The 22,966-nt window shown below is 37.9% G+C and overlaps 1 protein-coding gene across 6 annotated transcripts in view; it reads left to right on the top strand.

The window, feature by feature from the left end:
- ADGRG6 (adhesion G protein-coupled receptor G6) overlaps positions 1–22,966 on the top strand; it is a 113,794-nt gene that overhangs the window by 5,780 nt on the left and 85,048 nt on the right. For all 6 annotated transcript variants that reach the window (XM_080390057.1, XM_080390055.1, XM_080390056.1 and 3 more), the window contains exon 2: positions 1,934–2,034. In XM_080390057.1, the coding sequence (XP_080246183.1) occupies positions 1,934–2,034 (101 nt within the window). The remainder of the gene's footprint in view (positions 1–1,933; positions 2,035–22,966) is intronic.

Genomic DNA, 22,966 nt, shown 5'->3' with positions numbered 1-22,966 from the left:
TGCATATAACCATTTTAATGTCTTTAAAAGGACTAAAGGGCTTCTGTTCAAAGTCCTTTTTCTAAAGTAAGATTAAGGGTACTGTGGATTTATGAATTATATACATTGAACAGTAACTGTTCCTAAACCTCAGCATTCTGTTGTCTGAGACTAATAGGTATTTTTGGGTCATTAAGTTGAAGGACAATAATTCTATTGTTTGATAATCTGGTTATTTTGCATGTCTGGCATCATCAAAGAGATTCTTGTATTTCAGAGCCCAGAGTATTTTGTGCTTGTCTTCAACACTTGTTAAGTTTGACTTTACAATATCTCAGAAAAATAAATCAGTTTCAGATTCCTAATTTGATACAACTAGCTATAAAGAACTGGACTTCTTTTGTAATCAGACACTTGTGCTATGTAACACTGCACTGAAAGGAAACCTAACTGATTTCAGCAGTCTATTGAAGTGCCATTCACCTGGGCCCATTGGCATCTAATCCACAGGAGTGGTTTGATGAACTACTACTTTTAAAACTGAAACATTTGTTGTTCCTTTACAATGGTTTATCTTGCTGCATTAAGTTTGGCTTGTCTACATTACAGAATTCCACTTTGGGAAGAAATAGGAGCTGATACTGGGAAAGAATTTACATTTGCTCCCAGGTTTTACTGGCAAGTTCACAGCAATGCGTGGGGAGCAGAAGGAAGATTATTTTCCCAAGTTTAAGAAAATTAATTTTTCTTGCCACTGAGTATGACCTCTGTACTTTCTTTCTCTTACCTCTTTCGCATTTTCATCTTGATAAATCATACTGGTGGCCATTCCAAATGCCTTTCTTTTTTCTGTATTTAATATGCACTAACCTGCAAGACATTTGTGTTCATCAGTGTTTCTTTGTGACTATTCATTTGTGGTTCTTTTTCACATACTCTTGGTGGGAATAGACTTGTGAAATATTTTGGGGATTCTGCTAGACGTTTGCTCCCAGTGTAAGCAGATAATACCTTACCAAACAAAAGCCAGTGACCATGGCCACATAAGAGGAGTAGAAGTTGGTCAAAATAATTCATGTTGTGTTTCATTACTTGTTGCTTGCTTTTGCTTGTTGCTAACTTGTTGAATAAAATGATACCGGAATGTAATGGAGCACCATTCATTTTGGATACATGGTTAAAAGTCTGACCAAATTTATTAAGAGTCCTTCTTGCTTCCTCTTCTGCCCACTGTGGAGGAAACATTTTGGTTTAGCCATTAAATGTCCTGTGTGCTTCAAGGCAAAGGAAACTTTAACTTCAAGCTATAACTGGTAAATATTTTTATATAATTGTATTGGGTTTATTAAATAATAAAGATGTCCCTGACTTCACTGACAACACAGGTGAGTCCCTAGATTTTGGCAAGGAAAGTTTCAGGTTTTTCATTAAAGTTGTCAGCAGAAAGTGTTGTAGCCATCAAAATATTAGCAGTGAAAAATATGGAAAGGCTGGTTAAGGGCAGAGGCAAATTCTCACCTACCATCTTCATATAGTTAATAACAAACATCTATGTATTTTATATATACATATATTTGAACAGCATAGATGTATTTGTATATGTAAATTATGTAAATAGGTAAAGTAAAACTTTGCAGCCTCCAAAAAAACTCTTTCAGACTGTCAACATATGGGCTGTTTCTTTTACTGAAACACCACCCACACCTATCTGCTTAGAAGCCCAGCGCTGACCAGTCTTCCACTTTGTTGTCCACTAAGAACCAGACAGCATCATTTCTGACCCTTTTCAGCAAGCATAGAGACTTCTGTCCCTGTTTAAGCAACACTAGGGCCATCCATAATTTTCAAGTGCTACTTTATTTACTGGTAGTTACTAGTTTGAGTAACAGGAGTATTTTCTCACTTTCTTGACTTGTAAAGCTTGCTGAATTCTTGCTTGCTTTTTTTTCTACAGGATGTCTCATGTAAGTGAAATGTGGTGCTATCACTGGAAATGGAAGCTGCAGCACTGTCTCTGCTTGTTTACCATATATATTATATTCATGCAACAAGCAGGTAAGTCGGCGTATAATCTTCCCACTTAAATAAACGGTCTAGGAGCCAAAGTTTTGATTACAAAGGACTACGCTTACATATGACTGAATTAGGTACAATATAATATTTTGAGGAAAGTAATGTGTTATAATCATTAGCTGTGATAGGTTGGGTCCTATTTCCTGCTACTGCTGAATTTTCTTTTTGTTGTTTTTTATAATTTTGCTGTTATTGATTTTTTTTTCCTTTGAATTCTTTCATTTTACCATTCCTTTGCTTTTACCTCATTAATACCTACCTCTCTTTTGAATTTCTTCTGGTTGGAATACTGTGAGTAATCATGTAGTTCTTCCATTTTCCACAGTGCTGTTTGTGCCTGTAGATTGTGTATTCAGTAACCTTTCACTCTAGTTCAAAGCTGTAAAATAACTGTAGTATGCTTATTATTTTTAAACACTTTTATGATTCAAATAATACAAACATTCCTCAGCAAGCTATACGTGCATAAGATAATCATACACTGTAAAGAACAATCAGTTTAAACTTGAAATCATCTTGGTCTGTAGTGACACTTGAGTACAGAGTAATGTAAGATATTCTGACTGTTTTCTTTAAACATGTGAATGAGAGATTTCATTTACTAAATGTCTTTTCCTAACCACTAGAGTGCAAAGTATTTTAGGAGCTCCAGCTGCTTTACTGGAAAAAACCTCTGGAGTTTATTCTGGAGCATATGAAAATTTTGGAGCAGCTTGTAGTGCTTAGCTAATTCCATATCAAATGGGTAGTGTTGCTGTTACAGACTTGCCATTGGAAAAAGGATGGTTTATATATAGAAAGAGTTTCTGACTTCTTTGATATTGTTTTTTTCTTTAAATAAAAAGTGCAGGGGGTTGGGGTTTGTTTTGTTTTTAAACCTGCACTTTTTATTTAGGGAAAAAGCGATGCAGTAGCTGTGTGGTAGCAGTTTCCAGCTCTATGTCACTTTAATAGGTGCTTTCCATTTCCATTAAATTGTGTAGCCAGAAATGTTCTTAGGTCCCAACTCTCACCCATGGCTCCATTCGGTGGTGGCCTTTGTGTCCTTGTGTTGCTGGGCTGTATGTGATACTGGGCCATGCAGCTGCCAGCCTCACCATAAAGTAATCAGCAAAACCTGCTCTAATTTACAGCTGCTGGAGGCTGTTATGGAATGACTAGAACAGTAAGACCTGAAGACCATTAGTCTTTGCTAATTACTTTTGATAAAAGTTTAGTTATTGAAAATGCAGGTGATGCAGCAAGGGTAAGTCCCATGAGCCAGAGGGTCTTAGCCAGTATGCTGTGAGGACAGAGAAAGCCAACTACAAGCTCACCAGTGCATTCAGGTAATCTCAGCATATCATTGCTACCTGTGCTGGTACTGAACAAGTAGATGGATCAAAAGCCCTATGCCAAACTCCAAGATACGCTTTTACAAAATCATATATGCCCCTGACTAACTACTTCACCAATGAGGTGGTTGGTGCCATTGCATTGGTAAAAGCAGCCAAAGTGTTCAGCTAATTCAGTCTCCTCTGTTATAGTTACCGGTGGAGCTCTTTTCTCAGGCACGGGTTTGGCATGTGGAGGCTCAGAACCAGGTCTCTGATGGAAATCAGAGCAGAGACCTGAACCTGGGTCTTTACATCTCAAGTACATGCCCCTGGGGTCTTTTTCTTTCTTGTTTTGACTGGAAAAGATTTGCAATCTTCAAAACTTTCAGTAAATGGAAAAGACATTTCCCTATCTTCCTGAATGATGAGTAGGTAAATAAGGTATGCTGGAAACACCCAGGTTCAATAGACAAATGTTTGCTGTTCAACAGTGAAAGAGATCACAGGTAGTCTGCTGTTAATACCAAATGAAATGAAAATGAGGCATTTACCTTTACAGCAACCTGTCATTTGGCAGCACTTGCCTGTAGACCCTTAGGATTCATGTGTCTTTTTATGTTGATGTAAAAGCATAGGTTATACTGCAAAAATGGAGTTAGTTTTTAACTGAGCAAGGCAGACAAGGTGAGAAACACTGCTGCTCCTGCATTTTGTATTGTCTGCTCTTGAAAGGTATTGGTCCCTTTGGCTGTGGATTCATATGGCATCCATAATCTCTGGCAGCTTAAGCTTTGCTGAAGTTACAGTAGAAATATCATAAAACCTGACATTCATCCAGCTTCACTAGTGAGCTGTAAGCTTAGAAAGCTATTGGGGCTTATTAAGCTTTGCCTAGAGGAGGTCACATATAAGCAAGGGATTAAGATCATCAGGTACAGGTTTTATGGATTATTTACAGGGCTATTCATAAGGATAAAAATGTCAGTCATGCTGTGACATGGAAAAAATGCAAAAGTAATAATGTTATAGTTTAACTTGAGATGAACTGTGAGACTTGGCCTGCTTTCAGAAACAAAGTTTAGGAGAAGGATTACACAGCGGAAAACTTAGAACAGGGGCAGGATGGCCTGTGAAGAGGATATTCAGCCACAAATTGATCAGTTAAGTACTAATGAACAGGTGCAGCAGTGGAGTGTAATCCCAAAGTATAGGCCTGATACCTCAGAGGAATCAGTGGATGGAGTCTGACACTTAAAACAGAAAGACGGAAATAAATTATTAAAAAAAATATTATGAAATTATAGAACATACTTTAGTTAAAATCTCAGCAGCTGTAACTGTTCTGGCTTACTGGCTTCAAGTCATGCCTTGTGACATGGGGTGAAGTTACGAGCAGCTCAGTAAGCAACTTGGCAGGTTTCCATTCCTGTCTGTGGGAGGTGTCCCTGATGGCTTTGTGTGAGTCATTTAATTGTGCCTCAGTCTCCCTGTCTATAATGATGAATGATATGTCTTGCCTCCATTGTAAACAGTTTGCCTATCTTCCAGTGGAGGGACTGTATAGAAGCTGAGATGTTACGATCATGGTGTTTTAAACAGAAGTAGTTAAATCTGCTTTTATCTGAGATTCAGACATTCTTAACTTTCCATTTGTATGTACATAATTCGTTTCAGAGGGCCTAAAAGAGAACAAAAAGAGTGAATAGAGTTCTGGAAAACATAACTAATGGGGGCAGGCAGAAGGAACTGAGATTTTTTTGGTCTAGAGTAGGCAGAAGGGGGAATGCATAAGAACTGAGAATATTTAAAGAGATAGCTGCAGTGGGAACAGATAGACAGATCTTTCTGGCAGCTGAAAGGGCAAAAAGAATGGGCTTAAATTACAGCGAGATAGATGAGGAGAGGGCATCTCATCAAAAGGTATAGATAGCAGTGGAATAGATTGCCATGGAAGACTGGGGAATCTCAGTCCTTAGGCATGTTTAGTAGTATCTGCCAGAAATGGTTTAAATCTATAGCCCTGTTTCCTTGGGGCTGAGAAATACATTAGGTGATTTCCAGACTTCCCTAATTTCTGTAGTGCTTCCCTAATCTTTGCCATATAGAATCTGGTTTGGCTCAAAATCTGGGAAATGAGGACATCCATTGGAACTTGCACTTCTCAGAATATGACAGCGCTTTTGCTGTGCCTACAAAATTGTGTTGGTGGTTGTCCTGTTGCAATGGCCTCATTTTCACCTGACATATGGAAGCAGCAGTTCAATATGGGAAGTAAAAACTGGCAGCTTCAGGTGTGTGTAACCTCACAAAAAATGTTCAGTTTAGTCTCCCCTTGCTTTTTGGCTTTTCTGCTCTCATAGCAAAATGTCTAATATTTCAATATTGTACTGTCTCTTGGTTTTGCCTGTGCTTTCTGTGATAACCCAGAAGCAGAACTGGAGATTTTTTATTGACCTTAAAAGCACATTCCAGTTTGCATAATTACTTTCCAATGTCGTTTTCAAGTCTCTTGCCAGTACTGAACTTCAGGTTTTTGAACACTTGCACATTTTGGGGAGATTGCGACATCCTTGTAAAAGTTTTTACTTTCTGTCATCAATAGATACATAATTACCCAAGAGTCAATAGCCATTTTATGACTACCATGCAACTATATTGAGTTTTATTCAAGATGTGGAAAATATTTATTTTAATAAAGCCATGAGTATGTCAACAATACTTATTACACGATTTCTGCATTATGCCCCATACTGCTGTTATCACAGAATTACTATGAGTGTAACTAATGCCAGAGTGAGCATTTGTCCTTTTGTTCATCCATCAGTAAAGTGCATTGGTATCTGTAGCCACTTTTCCATGTCCTCAAAGGGTTTTAATGAATCCCCAGGAGCTCCCCAAAGAGTAGCTTTCAATTCAACTACAGTCCTTGAAATCTGCATTTCATTTAGTGAGGATTCAAAGCAAAAACTTGTGCAGTTTTTAATTCACCAAAAAAGAGAGGTGAGTAAAAAGAATAAATCTGAAAGCAGTTCCTTCACCCACATGGCTGGTAATGGTCTCCAGTAAGGGGTCATCTCTGCCCATCATGCTCCTCAATTGGAACTATGAAGATAAAGGAGGGATTAAAGTCCTCCCTTTGTTTATGGCAGAGTTTCAGAGTGACCGTGCTGGCCCAGGAGCCTAATACGAGATAGGAAGGGAGTATGGTGGGAAGTATTGCTCATGCCACCAGCACTAGCAGCAAGAATCACATTGCCATCTGTGAAAATGAGTTGGGTTTTATCTGGAACAGCCCAAGTCAGGAAGTGTGTTTTTTCACCACAGACCTGAAACTGCATACCACAGGCAAGGGCCAAATATCCTATCACCACATGAATGATGAAATTGTTGTCAGCACGTTCCCTTATCTTCCTCTCTCTTAGCATGTGCACAGCAAGAACCAAAGTGCCAAGACAACAGCCCAGTCAGCCAGCACAATCCTTGCGTATGGCAGGGAGGCAGGGGATGATTTTATAACATTACTACTGGCACTTTATGAAACTTCTCCCATGGCATCCCCAGGGTGGGAATGGGCATGCATATATTACTGGGCAGGGTCAATGTGACTGTGAGTGTTGCCCCTGACTTAGGCATGGATATTCGCGTTTCTGAAAGTTACGGAAGAATTTAGAAAACCTAAAAAGTTTGGTAAAAATAAGTATTCGGTTTGGCAGTCTCTTTCTTTACATAGACATACATACATCATGTGTAATTAAGAGATTAGTCACAAGGAATCTGGATATTTAATAAATAGCTCCAAAGTAAGTATTTTTATTCTTTCACCTTTCTCCGTCAGTCTTCTTTTCTATTTTAACATAGCGTAAGCAAAACAAATCAAAAGCAATCATTTATGTTCTGTTTAATATCTAAATTTCTGTTGGCTTGAGGCATGTGTTTAGAATTTCTGTTCATATAAATCTAGCAGACAAAAAGTTACTGGTTGGCTTTCATGCATTTCCCTTAGTCGACAGTTCATTAATGTCAAAGTAAATCACAGTTGGAATTAATTTCACAGGAAGCTGCCTCTCATTACCTCTGTTTACTTTTTTAGCTGTAGTTTTTTGATGGTGCTGGTAATTGTTTTCCCTAAAGTGTTTGAACCTCATTGCATTAACTATAATAATATTGCCTTAAAAGCACAGTGATATCTCCACACACCCCCTCTAATATGCACTTGTAGCCAAACCCAAATGGAATATGGTCAAACATCACAGAAATTCAAAAGCTGACTAGGACCTCATCTTACAGGGTTGCTGCATTCTTCTAGTAGAAGATAGGCTAAGTAATGTACCTTTTTTTCTAAAGGATATATGTTTCACTGAAGATCGTATCTTTATGACCTGTAGATTTTAGAATCCATTTACAATTTTCTTTGCCTCATTGTTTCTGTTCACTGTAAAATATTAAAAACATAGCCAAATGACAATTTGTCAGTTTGTCAATATTGTCTATGACAATGGACAATAAAAATCTCTAGCTCAGTGGTATATCTAATAATAGTCCCAAAATAACTTGTGGCCAGATGGACTGTGCTTTACAAAAGGCTGTCTCTGGTAGAGATTATTGTGTAAAGAAATTAAGTCTTTATGTATTTGTCAGTTGCTCCCAATGAAATGAATGAACATTCTAAAGTATGTTTCTGTCTTATTAAAAGACTGAAGTCTTTGAGAATGTCACGTTTTTTCTCTTGTGGATTAGAAATGTGAGAAATGTTACATCATGAAGTGAAAGCCTTAACGAGGAATAGAAGTTTTCCAGATAGAAGTACTTTACATATAAGTCTAGCAGTCATATGACATGCATTTCACTATGTATTGCAATTAATAGAGTAATTAAAATGGATGATTTTATATACCAGTGGACCTTTTAGAAGTGAGTGATTACCATTGTGAAGTCAGCATTTCTCAATTAATCATATAATCTTGCATATTATGGATGCATATTGCTGTGTCCCTGATTGTTTTGCCGGAGCATTGGATTTGTTTACTTAATGGGATTGCTTAAGTGATTTGCACAAGGTGTAACATGCAGTGTTCACTAGATCAAGGTGTCAGTTATCACTGATAATTGAAATGTTAAAATGTGTACTTTTATTACAACCACAGCCCAAAGATGTCTGAGATAGATATACTTACCCATATATTATGTATGGAAAATACTAAAATGAAAAACAAACAAACTTTTATTTTTTAAGAAATTGAAGAAAATCAAGGGAATTAATTTTAGCTAGAATTTATTAAGGTACTAAGAAATAAGAAGACCCATCTGGAAAATTACATTTCTTAAGATTGTGTATAGAAATACCTCTAAGTAATTCACGTGTACTGTTTCAGAAGTCCTTCCTTTCATCATAGAAGAGAAAAATATCTTTCCCATGAGAGGAAAATAAAGTATTTCAGCTATAGACTGTAACCATTTTCTACTGAGTTAACTAATATTAGTGTAATAGTGATAACTTACATCAGAGAGGTACATCCCTTACTGTGTTATGCATTGAACAAAAACTACTTTTCCTGCCCTAAATATAATATCGGCACTCATATCAGGGGAAGGGAGGGCTTCCAGAAACATCTCTTGTTTTGTCTGGGTTCAGTGCTTGCTGGTCATCTTAGTTCCTGTAAATGACAGACTAAGCTCTAACTCTTGCTGCAGTATGGGAAAATTAAGTGCATAATTTATAGTTAAGAGTTCTGCTTATGTAGCCTGGCCTCCAGGTATCGTTCACATTAGTTCATTTTATTTGCCTTCCTTGAAGGATCAAGCCACTTTCCACTCCAAGCCCAACTCCAGTCATAATTTTTTTGGTACCGCTATGAACTTGTACTCCTTTTTTCTCATCTTTCGTGTTGTAGTTTTTACCCTATGGTCTGAGACACCAGCAGCTTCACTTCAGCAGTATGTGGACTGTTTTCAATTTGTTAATTGGAAACAATGTTGCTAATTGTCCCCAAGATTTCAGCCCCCAGACATGCTCACCAATTCCCATTCTGTGAATTTCCCCTTTGGGGAATTTCCAAACATCTTTTCAGTTATTTACTATGTTGTCCAAATTCCAGTGCAGCGAATAGTCACTTTTGACGAGAGAGGCCACCACAGTGGTAGCTCAGATGATTGCTTAATATTCCAAAACTACAGATATATCAGTCAAGATGTAAGATACTTAATATTCTATAGAAGTGCAGCTTGGCATATTTTCAGAGGACTTTTTGAACGTTGTTGTAAACTGAGAAGGTGTGTGCTGGAGAATATTTTGCTTGATTAAAGACTGACAGAACATGTTACCATTCTTGAAACCAATTTTTTTCTGGATATTCCCAAAGCAGTCCAGCTGTCTTCCAGTGCTTTTTTTCGGGGCTAAATATCCATAAGAGTTAGTTCTTGCAGAACACAGGGTAGATCCATGAAAAGATCATCACACAGCTAACATAATTTTTGAAAGGATACAATGCAAACAGAGTTTTTCCAGTTCCAGCTTTTTCAGTCATGAATATGCTTCTTAACGGGTGTCAGACAGAAAACTGCAGCTCCGTATCTTGGACAGAGTTTGTTTTGTGCATGCGCTGGCTTTTCACACCTCTTTTGATTAAGAGCTGTGCAGTAACAAATCCATACTATGAAGCTGAAGGCATTTTTTTATTTGAACTTGCTTTTTAGGTGGAGAAAGACCTCATGGTCGAAGTTATTACAGAGGCAATTGTACAAGTGGCCCAGTCCTCTGTGATTTTTGTTTTGTGAGCAGTGAGGGGAAGTGTTTGTTTCTCGTTGTCTTGAATTTACAGGAAAGGTTTATAAGCAGGTTTAAATTTTAAATATTTTACTGTTTTTTCTTCTAAATCAGTGTCTAAATGTTTTCCAGTTCCAAAGTAATGTTAGTCATAAAGTCACATACTCACTTTACAGAAACTGGAAGAACTGGAAGCATATGGAGAATCCTGAAATCAGCTTGTCTGCTGAGTCATTAAAAATATACCAATAACTCAGAGGTTTCATGCTGTGTGGATGTCCACCAATCCAATGTTTTAAAAAAAAAAAATCACTCAAATGGTGTTCAGCTTATCTTGGATTTTAACTTTGGTTAAGAGAATTGCTATATTTCAACAAATCATATCTGTAATACACATAAAGAAATAAAAGCAAAATGCTGATGTCGAACAAAGACATCATTCATACAATGAGTTAGAATCTATGACTTTTAAAAACCAACATACTGTTTGGCTGATAAAAGTATTTAAAGGAAGTGCAACAATAAAAACATTGAGCCCCCTCCCTTGCATGGGTAAGCATGGTACATCAAATGTTCTGTCTGCACCAGCTGCTCTGGTTACATTTGATGATGTAACTAGTTTATAAAAATGTAGGGTTTTTTTCTTTGACCTGTCGGATTTTGGCAGCATGTTGTTTCCGTGATGTGCTGTAATTTGATCTTATTTTGGATTGGGTGTGCATCAGCTCAAGTTTTGCCATTGGAAGTGGCAAAAACTTTGTATAGCAGCAATGCCACCAGTTGGAGCTTCCCACTCTCTGTCTCTGCATATGGGGAATTACTCTTCTGTTAAGTGATTATTTCAGTGCTTTACAAGTGACTTGCATTTAACCCTGCATTCTGAGAAGGGTCAAAATAGAAGTAGCACTGGTACAATGATGAATTCCTCCGTCTGGTGGCACATGGCAATCGGGAGACAGTACTGAGGATTAAAAAGGCAAACATCTCTATATATACACTCCCTCCTCCTAATAAAATCTGTGCATATTTTTCATGTGTGGGTAATACCAAATGAGTGATTTCTAAATCACGTGCCAAACACCAGTAACTTAGAAGTTACCTGCATATAATATGTTTGGCTTAGTCAGTTGTCTCTAGTTTTTGATCATTTTCTTCCCCCTCCTTGTCAAAAGTGTCAATGTATGCCATACAAGTATTCTCTTTCGGGCAACCCCTGTAGTTACTGACTCCTTTGACTACTACCCTCAACAAAGTATCTGAAGTTGTTCTGCATTGTTTATAGCATATCAGAATTGATATTCTGGCAATTTAATTACATCATCAATAGTTGAACTCAAGATCTGGGGAAAAAAATTGCCTATTTTCTTGTGCTTGGCTGCATAAATCTTTTCTGAATAGCGCATCATAGCAATGGAATGCATTTGATGCCAGAAATGTAGCTGAGAAGAGTCCAGTTTTTAAAGTTATTGTTTTCAAAACATTTATCTTGCTTTATTATCTTAAACAGTTTTCTGATGTAATAAATATTCTGAATTTAAAGGAGAAAATTAAAATGTTAATTTTAAAATTTCACCGTATATTTTTATTTCTAAAAAGAATTAAATTTCTTAAACAAAAGATTTTTTCAGGGAAGTAAAGAAAAATAACTCTTACTAATAATTTGATTGGAAAAATAATAAAATCAGCAAGCATGTCACATGTTGCTTGGGTTGTTTATGCTTAGGAGTGGTGAAATTGCAACAGATCTGCTTTAACCTTGAAATAGTTTTGCACAGATTTTGGAAGAAGATATAAGGAAACTCTTCAGTAAATGTTTAGCTGTATATAGTCTGGTGGTTCCTCCATTTTAACTGGATTGCATAACATTCATTTTACTGGGTTCCACCAAAGTCAGTGCAAGTTTTACTGCCCCCTTGTATAAAAGCCAAGATACATCACTCTTGAGCACTTTGGAAAATCCCTCCCCAAATAGAAACTATTTGGAAGTTGGTGTCTTGGCAAAACAATATTGTTGTGTTAGAGGAAGCCAAAGTTTCTGCCCCATGCCTTTAAAAAATTTAACCTGCATGATGCTGCAGCATTGCTGTTCAGTGTTCAGAAAGCAAAAAGGCTTACAAGAACGAAAGAAACATTACTGTGTACACTTGGCAGTGATTATATGTTGTAACTTGTGGGTTTTGTCTGCAGTTTACTGTGATCTCACCCAGTAATGCATGAAATGGAAGAGAGTTTTGTATTCTGCTTTTTGTCTGTGTAATCCCCATGTCATGTGAATCCTGACTTTGTACTTAAGAATTGACTTGAGCTCCAGCAAAAAACTCAAATGCACAAATGCTCCTGAAAGGACTGATACTGAAAGACTTACTCTTCCAGCACTGTTAGTGCTTTATGGAGGACATGGTACCATTTGCAGGAGTTTGGTGTGCCTCAGATTTCCAGAGATTCAATGGGAAATGAGCATTCTCAGCACTCCCAAAAACTGAGCTGAGAAGACAGCATTTTTGCCGTTTCACTGTTTTCAGCTAGGTTTACTGCATCCAGTTGGGGATTGTTCAGTAACGGGCAAAGACAGTTAAAATATAAGAATCCAGAAGTCCACTCTTGTTTCTACTACCCATCCATCCATAATCTGCCTGGTTTTCAATCCTAACACACAGAGGAAAGCATTTCTTAAATGGATTGCTTTTGATTATAGTGGCATGAAAGATTTTTTGAGCTTTCCTTATGTTTTACTGTAGTGTGTATGTTTCTAGTGAGAAGACAGCTCAGCCTCGCCAGAGTTTTAATCTTTAGGGTGAGGTCTGCAATGCTTCTTATCTTAATCAGCTACTGTGTTTATTCACTTGAAATATGTAAAAATCTGAAGAAACATCTTCTGTTAGCAGGCATGAAGCCAAACTAAAAAAAAAAATATATATATATAAAAAATATCTGGTCTTTCAGCAGTTTATGGTATTTCACATTAGATTCTTATTAGCTTTCCTTTGCAGAATTCATTGTAAAGAGTGATACATGACAGCAGAATGGAAATCTTGCATATTTGAAAAATAGGAAAAGGTGTTAAGCTAGAATCTGGTCATCAAAACATGAACCTTGTGAGTCACAAACATAAATTACTTAATAGCAGCTGATGAAAATTAAAGGAAACTCTTTTTTTTCCTGCCAAGAAGCTCTTCTGTGGTACTTGCAATTTGTTCTTTATCTTCATGTTTGTAGTTTAGGATTTTTTTATATTGGCCCTCACAATAGTTCTTATAAACAGTCCCCATTACTCCTTTTATATTAGTCCTTGTAAAACATGTGGTGTTGTAGTGTAAACTTAGAAGTACATATAAAATACCAATGGTAACAAATACAATAATCAAACGCTATGCAAGTAGACTTTGCATGGGCAAGGTAGTCTATACATTCAAGAGCTGGTTACCTGGAATGCAAGGAAATAATCTGTGTCATTAGATACCATTGTTGGGCTATACTTACCAATTTTTCAACAATTATGAAAAACACTGAAGACTAATGTGTCCACTCTAAACACTGATCTAGCAAATATGTTCCCATAAGGATCTTTCTAGGGGTTATTGTGCCTATTACACATACAGTTTTCGGTAAGATTAATAAATCACCTGCTATGTTTTTAAAGTTCTAATATAAATGTTAAGTAGTAATAATGGTGGTATTATATTATTTTTCTCCATGGAGCATGATCTTTCATAAGTAAGCCAGTAATCATCGTCGTATCTCACAGGAGATACAGTCTGGATGTAGGATCGCCCATTACCCTGTGCTTGTGTACCAACATAAATAAAGTTACTTGGCTTGTTCTTTGTTACTACTTTGAAAATTCAATTCATATAAATTATATGTGATAAAAATTACTGATAAAAATGTCTATAAAACATTATATGTTTATGATGCAACTCTAATACAGGTAAACATTGAGCTAAACTTTTGGAACAGTTTAAGGACAAATATCTATACAGAAACATGTTACTGTGTATATTTGGATTGTGCAGGTGGATCTCCTGTGCTGTCTGTGCGCAGTGACAGATTTATAAGTGTAGCCCAATAGCACAGAGCCTTTGTCCACACTTTAACTAAATTATGTTCTTAAATATGGGCTGCTTTGGTCATGGAAAAGTACATTGTATGAGTCTTGGATGAATAATATTTTTCATTGTGAGCACCTTTTTATCAGCAGCAATATGAGAGGTTTGAGTGAATATCCAGACTCCCAATTACATATGGATATTGCCATTTCCCTGTAATCTATCTTTTCTAATTAGGACACAGTACATTTATTTCTGAAATTTCACATGCTATTAAATGTCTCTTACTTGCCTGTTACTGCTTTAAAGTAACACAACGCTTCATTCCTACCAATTCTGACAAAGTGTAAGACATTTACGTTTTTTAACTTTCTAATCATTTCCTCTCTTATGTAGAGGTGAGGAAAAGACTGGGATTCAGCTAGTGAACTGAAATTGAGAATGATAACTTCAGATCAATGCTTGCTACTTCAGGTGAAATGTTGGGGACCTGTGTGGTGGAAATAGCAGCATAAACTAGTGGGATAGGTTTCCTTTGTCACACAACAGTGGTTTTCAAAGTTTGATTTAGTCTAAATAATAGAAAAAGGCTTTAAGAAGGAAATATTATAAAGAAAATACTAAGGCTGGAAAGCTGGCAGTTCAATAATTTGGAAATTGAAGAACTGAAGAATTCAGGTTGCCTATGAAATTTTCCATTTTCATATCCACCGTGATGATGTAGGTTTTATTTACAAAGTCACCTGCTTTTTTTCATTGGCCTCCAGCTTTGTACAGAGCAGACGTGCTATGAGGCTGAAAATAAATGTGGGGTTTAAGGCCTTTGCTTAATGTGTGGCCAGAGGTAGAATACGTACACTGAGCGAGGCACTGGATTGCAAGATCTCATGGCTGGGGTGACTGAAGGCTGTGCTAGAAAACTGGACGCTATCTCTGACTCTTGTCTGCTAGGGGTGGCTGAGCAAATTAATTTCATGGCTGTCTTTAATGTGTCTCATTTTCTGTGCCTAATTTAAAGCTATAGAGTGATTTGCATCTATAATTGCAGTTGAAGTGAATAGGAACTGTGTTTGACTATATTAGCCTCTGTATAATGCCACAAATCATGAGTAAGTTAGGTCTTGTGTGCCTGAAATGAAACACCTAATGTTAAGGGATTCTTCCAATCTTGATATTCCCCAGCTACCCCTCGATAAAATGTATTTAAGAATACATCTTCCCTCAAATTCATATTGTAAGTTTTTAATTAATAAACATTGGAGAAACATTCAAATGTTATACTAATGAACACCACAGAAGAGCTGATGAGGAAATTGGTGATTCTGTCTCGGGAGAGAACTGGAATTGCTGCAAGGCTGAGGGTCACGCATCGAAGAACGGTGGTAAAGCAGGATACTGAAAAGTTGCTTGTTTCATGGGATTTGTCCTTCCTGTGCACTGAATGAGGTCCTGCAAAAACGGTAGTGTGTGATTATGTAATTGAAGATATTTTTTTTTTCAATTATCTGCACAAAGGCCAAAGGAAGGTTAACTCTGGCATTTCCTAACTTCAGTAGTCCTTGATTGTGCAATCCTAATGGTGCCTGCATGTTTCTGGGAGGGGTTTATATTGTTGGTATGTGTGTGTATATGCAGATAAAGATGTGATTACTGTTAGAGATGCTTACTTAGGATTTTAATTTAACCTGTATGCAGAGCAGAAAGTCGTGTTAACAAAATGTTATTTACTTATTTTTCTTTTTTCATTCATTCTCACTTAATCAGGATGTTCTTCACCACACTTATGAGACAGTTTAAGGAAGATGAGATTGACAGTAATTGGAGTAATCAAGCCACTTCACTGTGAAGCTATTCGTTTAGGAGTAAAACAGCTTTCCTTTTGATTTAATTATTTATTGTGGCCTTTGAATGACCCAGAAGTTAGAACAATAGCAACCTCATTCTGTGTGACCTATGTAATGCCAGAACATAGTATTTCATAATGAAAAAGTAAAAAGGAACAAAGAGGTGTTCTGTTGTAGTACTTCCTACATGCTACTATCACTTGTAAGATCCACCACCCACCACCCCCTTCATTTTTTTATTCCACCCGTAACTTCAAGAGGATTTGTGGTTATGCATTTGAAATATATCCTTTCTCCACCTTCTCCAAGACAATATCTTTCCAGGGTGATACTGTGCACAAGGGTTTTGGTGGGGGGTGGGGTGGGGTTTGGTATTCTTTTTTTTAGGCACTGTATTCTTAGTTTATTGATGGTTGATTTGTGTCGTCCGGTTGGAAAAAGGAAACAAAACACTTTGCATTTGGAATTCAATGTTATGCTTAGCAAAAGAAAGACAAGAAAATACCTATCTAGAGAAAAGATGTTAAGGCTTCTACTTCTGCAGTGCTAGTTTCTGGAGGAGCACTTCAGGAATGTTGGAGTCTGGTTGTGTAGGTCCCATGTGGACTGAGATTTGAATGAAGGTGGCATTTTGCTAGGAAGTGGGGTTCTCTGAAATGCATAAAATCTTTCTGTGTATCTGAAATAATGGCAGGGTGCCCAGAGCTTTGTGGAAAGAAGCCTACTTCTTCAGCAATAAATAAAATAAGTAAGTAAATAAATATATTTAGTCAAGGGTAGGATATCTTTGATGTGAAGTTCTTTTGCTAGATGAAAGACTGCAACTGGCATGCAGTGCCAAGCATCCCCCTGCTTCCTCAGTGCCTTTGGTGCCAACATCCTCAAAAAGAACATGGATTGTAATCCGTAAGACATCAGATTTGAAAAAGGATTTCCTTTAGAGCGAAGGTTGTTTTTCTTACCCTCCAGGCATGTAGCTATGGTAGGACAAATGAGTCTCCCAGAAATTAATAAAAGTTTAATAACAGTGGCAGTTTTCAGATTACAGATCATCAAATAATTTAATTTTCCTGTAACCATGGACATGATGCCCATCTGCCCTTGGGACAGAAGTAAGTCTGTTACTGGTTTAAGCCAGGGGTCCAGGCAGGCCAGTGGTCGTAGATGGGCACCTGGAATAGAAGAGTTAAAACAAGGCCTACATACATGGTGCTTCCCCTTAAAACTCTCCCAGTCTTCAACTGTTTCCATTTTGGGAATTAAAATCTCACTGGGGCTGGTGTGGCTTGCCTGTTTAGTAGTCTGCAACAGATTTCTGCCAACACAGTCCTTTGGAACTTGCACATCCACAGTTGTCCTCAGGCAGGGGGTGCCACGTGACCACTTCCTGCTGCATGAAGGGCCACCTTGTTCTCCTTTGAACGTGGCTTCTATAACAAGGGGCCACCAAGTGAAGACAGTGAGCAGATACTGCCTCTCTTCCTTTTCTGGGTCACCTGCAGACATTTTGTATACCTTTATTGGATCTCCGTTACATCATCTTTTCCCCAGCTTGAAGAGTTGTTGACCACTCCCTCGCTCGCCCAGACCATCCCCACACAGGACCCCCACCCAGGCATCCTCTGCCCATGACTCAAGGGTTTCATTTAAGCCCAGGCTGGGACAGCTATACAAGTCCTGGGCTGTCAGCTAGCTGGAAGCAACAAGAGCTGGGTGGCCCATGTTGGGGGAGGATCTGGGAGCAGGGGTGACCCCAGTGCAGACAGGGCCCTCACTGTCTGGGCACAGTCCCACCACGTCTGAGCTGGGTTAACAGACAAGGTGAGGCAATGAACCACATCCAGGGTTCATCCAGGGAGTCAGGTCAGGAGCAGCCAGAGACAAGGCCAGAAACAGATACACCTACAGCATATGTCCAACAAGAACTGAAAGCCAATTAGAGGCTTTTAGTGCACTTGGTGCATTGTCACACTTATCTACATTGACTTTTATTTGCCATTTTATTGCCTAGTCATTCTGTCTTATGAGACCTTTTTTTCAGTTCTTTACAGTTTGCCTTCAAGGTATCTGCTATTTGGAGCAGCTTTCTATCAATAGCAAACTGCATCTGTACTCTTCTGCTGCTTTTCCAAATACTTTCTGGATATGTTAAGTAGTGCAGATCCCAGCAAAGACCCCTGTGGAACTTTGCTGGTGACTTTCTTGCCTTTTTACAGCTTCACATTTGCTCCTATGCCCTGCCTCTTAAACAGTTTTTTATCCATGCCAGAACCTTCCTTATTATGTAATGGCTGCTTAGTTTCCTTTAAAGCCGTTGGCAAAAGTCTTTGCCAGAAACTTTCTGGATATCCAAGTGAATTATGTCAACTGGGTCACATTTACCCACATAGCATGACTGGACGCTGGAGAGAACTCCAAGAGGTTTGTAAGACAACACATCACTTTACAGAAGTCATGTTGACTCTCCCAAATAGGTTTTATTTATCCAGGTGTCCACTAATTCTAGCATTTCTTATACCACCATCCCTTGTGGTAGCCATGGCATTGGTCTGCTCAGTGAGAAAAATAGAATTGGAGTAAACTAATTTTACTTCACTGCCAGTAACCGGCAACCTTTACAGGTGTTAGTGTTATTAGCAAATCTTCAGAATGTGTGATGTAATTATGCTGCTGTTCTAGTGCTCTAGACCGAGACTACATCTTGGAGAAATGGGCTCAAAAATAATAGGATGTGTTTGGTCATGTTGACAAGCAGTGGAAAGGACTGAGTGGTACTTCTAGTACTTTATTAAAATGTAATGAAAGGTTTGAGCAGCTTGCTTGAGTGGTAGTTCCTCAATATAATTTTGTCCCAGAACTACTCTTGTGGCTCACAGCTGTGAACATTAGCAGAAGAATCTTCTCAGTTGCAGCAGGTAGCTAGACCACAGTTTGACTAGCTTGAGGAAGGAATCAAATATTTGTCATATAATGCTTCCTCAGACTGAAGGGGAGAAAAGAATCATCACTGGAAAAAGAAAGCACGAATTTCTGCTTATTTCTGAAATGCAGAATAGACAGGAATAAACTGAAATGCAGAAGGAACTGACAGAGTCTGAAATTCATGCTGTACGTTCTGTCTCACAAATGTAGAGACAAACCTATTACCTTGCACAGTGCAGATCTGGTAGTCATGGGACTAACAGTCCTACCTCTCCCTAAAAGAATGAAGCACTTCTGCATATCTGCATATAGACAGAGATATGCTCACATACATAGAACAGATTATTTCTTATTGATGGGCAGTTCAGAGATCAGCTGTTTCAGAGATCAGTGGGTTTTATACCTTTGTGTTTGAAAAAACACGCGGAAGTCAGTTCTAAGTGAGAGATAACACTGTCGTGCTAGTTTGGGGTTTTTTTAGTAAACACAAATACCAAGAAACTTCTGATATTATTGCTTCCTGGAAAGAATTGTTTTCTCAGAACAGGAAGGCTTGTAATTTGTAAGTGAAATAGCAAGGTTTGCATTTGCAGGGAATAACAAAATTGGTTAAAAGCAGATTAAAGTATAAGACAAAATAGTGTGAATGAGAATACCCTAATTATTTAATGTATTTAAACTGTTAGGCTTTTACATTCTTTTGGACTATCAGCATTACAACTGGAACAGCAGCTTTTCATACATTCCCCTTTAAAAAAAAATAATTACATAAATATATATATAAAGATAGTGGACATGATTCATAGCTAGAACTTCTCAGAATTATTTTTAAATTAATGACAATACTGGTGTGCAAGAGTAGCCGCATGGGCAGGAAGTCAGTAGAAGTGTTTCTCTCTGTACCTGCCTAGTGTCTTGCCTAGAATTTTTTTTCCCGCATTTCTATTCTAAAGTTATATTTTACCTACTTGTGATTATTGTAATACGTTTCTAATACAACTGTTTTCCATAGTATCTTGGTCCTCTACAATGTTTACCATCACTTTGACTTATTGAGGTTAAGAAATTTCTGCACTGGAACTACTGGGTTTTTTTATTGTCACTGTCATTTGCCATGAAATAATACATTTCATATAGCATCTGTGCTGAGTCATGGATTACAACCAGAACGAGGTGACTTCCCATTATAGCTCCTGCTTTGGCTTTTGGAATGAAACTGGGCCTTTGGTTAGTTTTGGAGACACAGTCCTGGGAGGAGGACCAGCTTCAGGCAGAGCAGAGAGCTGTTTTGAGCAGAAGTCTGCTATAGGCAACAAAGTAGCTATGGTCCTGCTACATATAGCCCAAGGTGGCCCCACTGCCATGAAGGAAGGGATGTGAATGTGTGGCTCATGCTGGAGGAGGTGGCATCACCACTGCAAGCAGCAGCAACATCACAGACTGATAAAAGCAGTAACTGCTGCAAGGTTGGCTTTCCGGACCTCCCATGGCAATTTTCATCATATCTGTGTCACTTAACCCACTCTGTCCCTGAAGCTGTCCCATGCCTGAAGCTGGTCCTCTTCCCAGGACTGTCTCTCCAAGACTAACCACTTTGCTGGAGCTGCTTAATCACAGCCCCTTCTTCACTGACATGCAAAATAAGATCATTCCTACTCTATTGAGAAGATCTGAATGTGAGTGGTGGTATTTATTTCTGTTGATATGTCCCATTTAGAAAGTCAGTATGATCAGCTGTTTTAGGTTACAGCATTCATATTTTTGTCTCTGTTATCATTTTGCATTGTGTTGTTGGTAGAGTCAGCCGCAGAGGTAGTATTTGTGAAATGCCAAGAAGCTTGAAAAGAAAAGGTGCAATTGTCTGTCTAGTCGTAAACGAAAGAAGATACTTCTGGCAAATGTTTGCAAGTCATACCTGGTGATGAATCTAGGAGTTGCCCAACTACTTACAAACAACCCTCTGCCATTTCTGTGTTTAATAACTGCTTAAAGTTGCTGCTGGCACTTCATTTTAACTAAGTTTAGAGTTTAGGCTGGAGCAGATTTACCAGCTGAGCCAAAAAAGTGTTTAGCCAGCCATGCTTACTACCACGTAGTGCTGCATGTGATTTGATACTGGAAGATGCGGTCACAATTTTGTGAATGTTTAGATCAAAATTACATCAACCCTTTGTTTCTATGGCATTGCATAGATAGGACTGGGTACCTGATGGGGTCTGTTCAGCATTGTAGGCCTTCCTCATTTTGCCCAACTGTGTCCTAGGCAGACCATCAAGCTCTGCCATTTTCGTAACTGATCCAGACCCAACTAAACAAAACATGCAAGCAGTTACCATCTGAGCTATTAGAAGAGTTTTCCTTCTTGTAGTTGCTGCAGCCTGATCATAATGACTCAATTATCACATGCTATAAAATGCTATAATTGCTTTTAGTACCGTGTACTGTCAGAGCCTGTTCTGGCTGAGTAGTCTTGAGACTATACAGGAGGGGTGGGAACTGCCTGGGTGGAGAAACCCCTGCAGTCAGGAGAGTCACAGGGAGCTGTCTAACACACCTGAAGGCTTTTCAAACTGCAGATGGATCTCCAGCACTCTGTCTCACTGCAGAGTTTACTGTACAGTTACACTTAAGAAAACTACAAATATGAAAGAAAATATCAGAATTCCTGGAAAGCTGTTTGGATGAGAAAATGTTATTATTACATCAGACTGATTTATTTTCTTTTTTTTTCTTCTTTTTTCTTCAGATACATTGGTTTTGTCAAAAATGAAAAGTGTATCAATTTTAAAGAAAAATGACAGGATAAAAATTCTAGCTGAAATGCTTTGATGATGGAGAAAAAATACTGCTTTGAAAATTTGAAGGCAAAGCTTTGAGCTATTGTTTTGAATTTACTTTGATATTTAAAAAAAAATTCCTAAAATTTTTAAAGGCAATTTTCTGATTTGCTTAAAGTGACTTATTGACAACATTTTGCTGGATATTTTTTGAAGGAGATTTCTTAATTTTTCCTTTTTTTTTTTTTTTTTTTTTTTACATAAGAGTTCCTTTCTAGTTATTCCTATGCCTCTTATTTTCAAGACATCTAATTATCAGCTATCACATTTTTAATTTTCCAGTTACTTCTTTGCTACACCAAATTACCATGTGTGGATGAGCTGACCAGGTACCAGGTATTAGGTTCATATTAGATTACAATGCCTGCAGTTCTTAAAAGATTTCTCAAAAAAACCCCAACTTTTATGTGCTCTTTGAGAGTGTGCTATACTGAAGCTGACCTGAAACTTACTGAAGACTTCTCTGTCTGTACACGCTGCTCAGTAACTTTCACTGAAAAACTTGCAATGATTGGTCCTAGTGCCAGCCTTACAGCTACTAAAATAGATTTTATAGATTTACTTTCATAAGAGCTAGGAGATCTGGAACAGCCCATCTCTTAAGCAAGCAGGTACAATAATACTTTAACTCTTAGGCAGCAGCTGTTTTGCAGACCTTGGCACTAGGGTCAACTGGCGTAATTAGAATAAGAAGGAATACTTTCCCTAAGGAGCTCTTAATATTGACTGTATCTTAGCAGAGCTACTAGGTGAGACTCCTTGATAAAAAAATCTTGAAGAAAAAAACCATAAAGTCACTGAGTTATATTGACTAAACTCTTGAGCAAAGACCTAGTCTTAAACAAGTGGATATGTCATAAATCAAAATAACACTTTATGCCTAAAAATTCTGCCATTCCTGCCATTGGAGTCTACCATAGTTCTAGGCTTAGTCACTGACTTGTGTTGAAGAAATAATGCTGTCACAGGACTGTAGCAAAGTAGATTTAGGTCGACATGACAGCTTGCAGAATACAGTGATTACTTGGTTATGCACGTAGGTAATGTGAAAGGAATTGTTTAATTTTTCTTATCCATGGCAATTAGACACTGTGGTCAGGGTGAAATGCAAGACTTCCTTTATTTCCTGTTTACACAGACTCTATCCTCATTACTCTGTGCTTCTGAATGATGGTTTTGGACTCTT

Source organism: Falco punctatus, assembly GCF_963210335.1.
Source record: "Falco punctatus genome assembly, chromosome: 5".
NCBI classification, from domain to species: domain Eukaryota; kingdom Metazoa; phylum Chordata; class Aves; order Falconiformes; family Falconidae; genus Falco; species Falco punctatus.
Note: the sequence above shows the minus strand (reverse complement) of the source record. Positions and strands in the feature narration are given on the sequence as shown.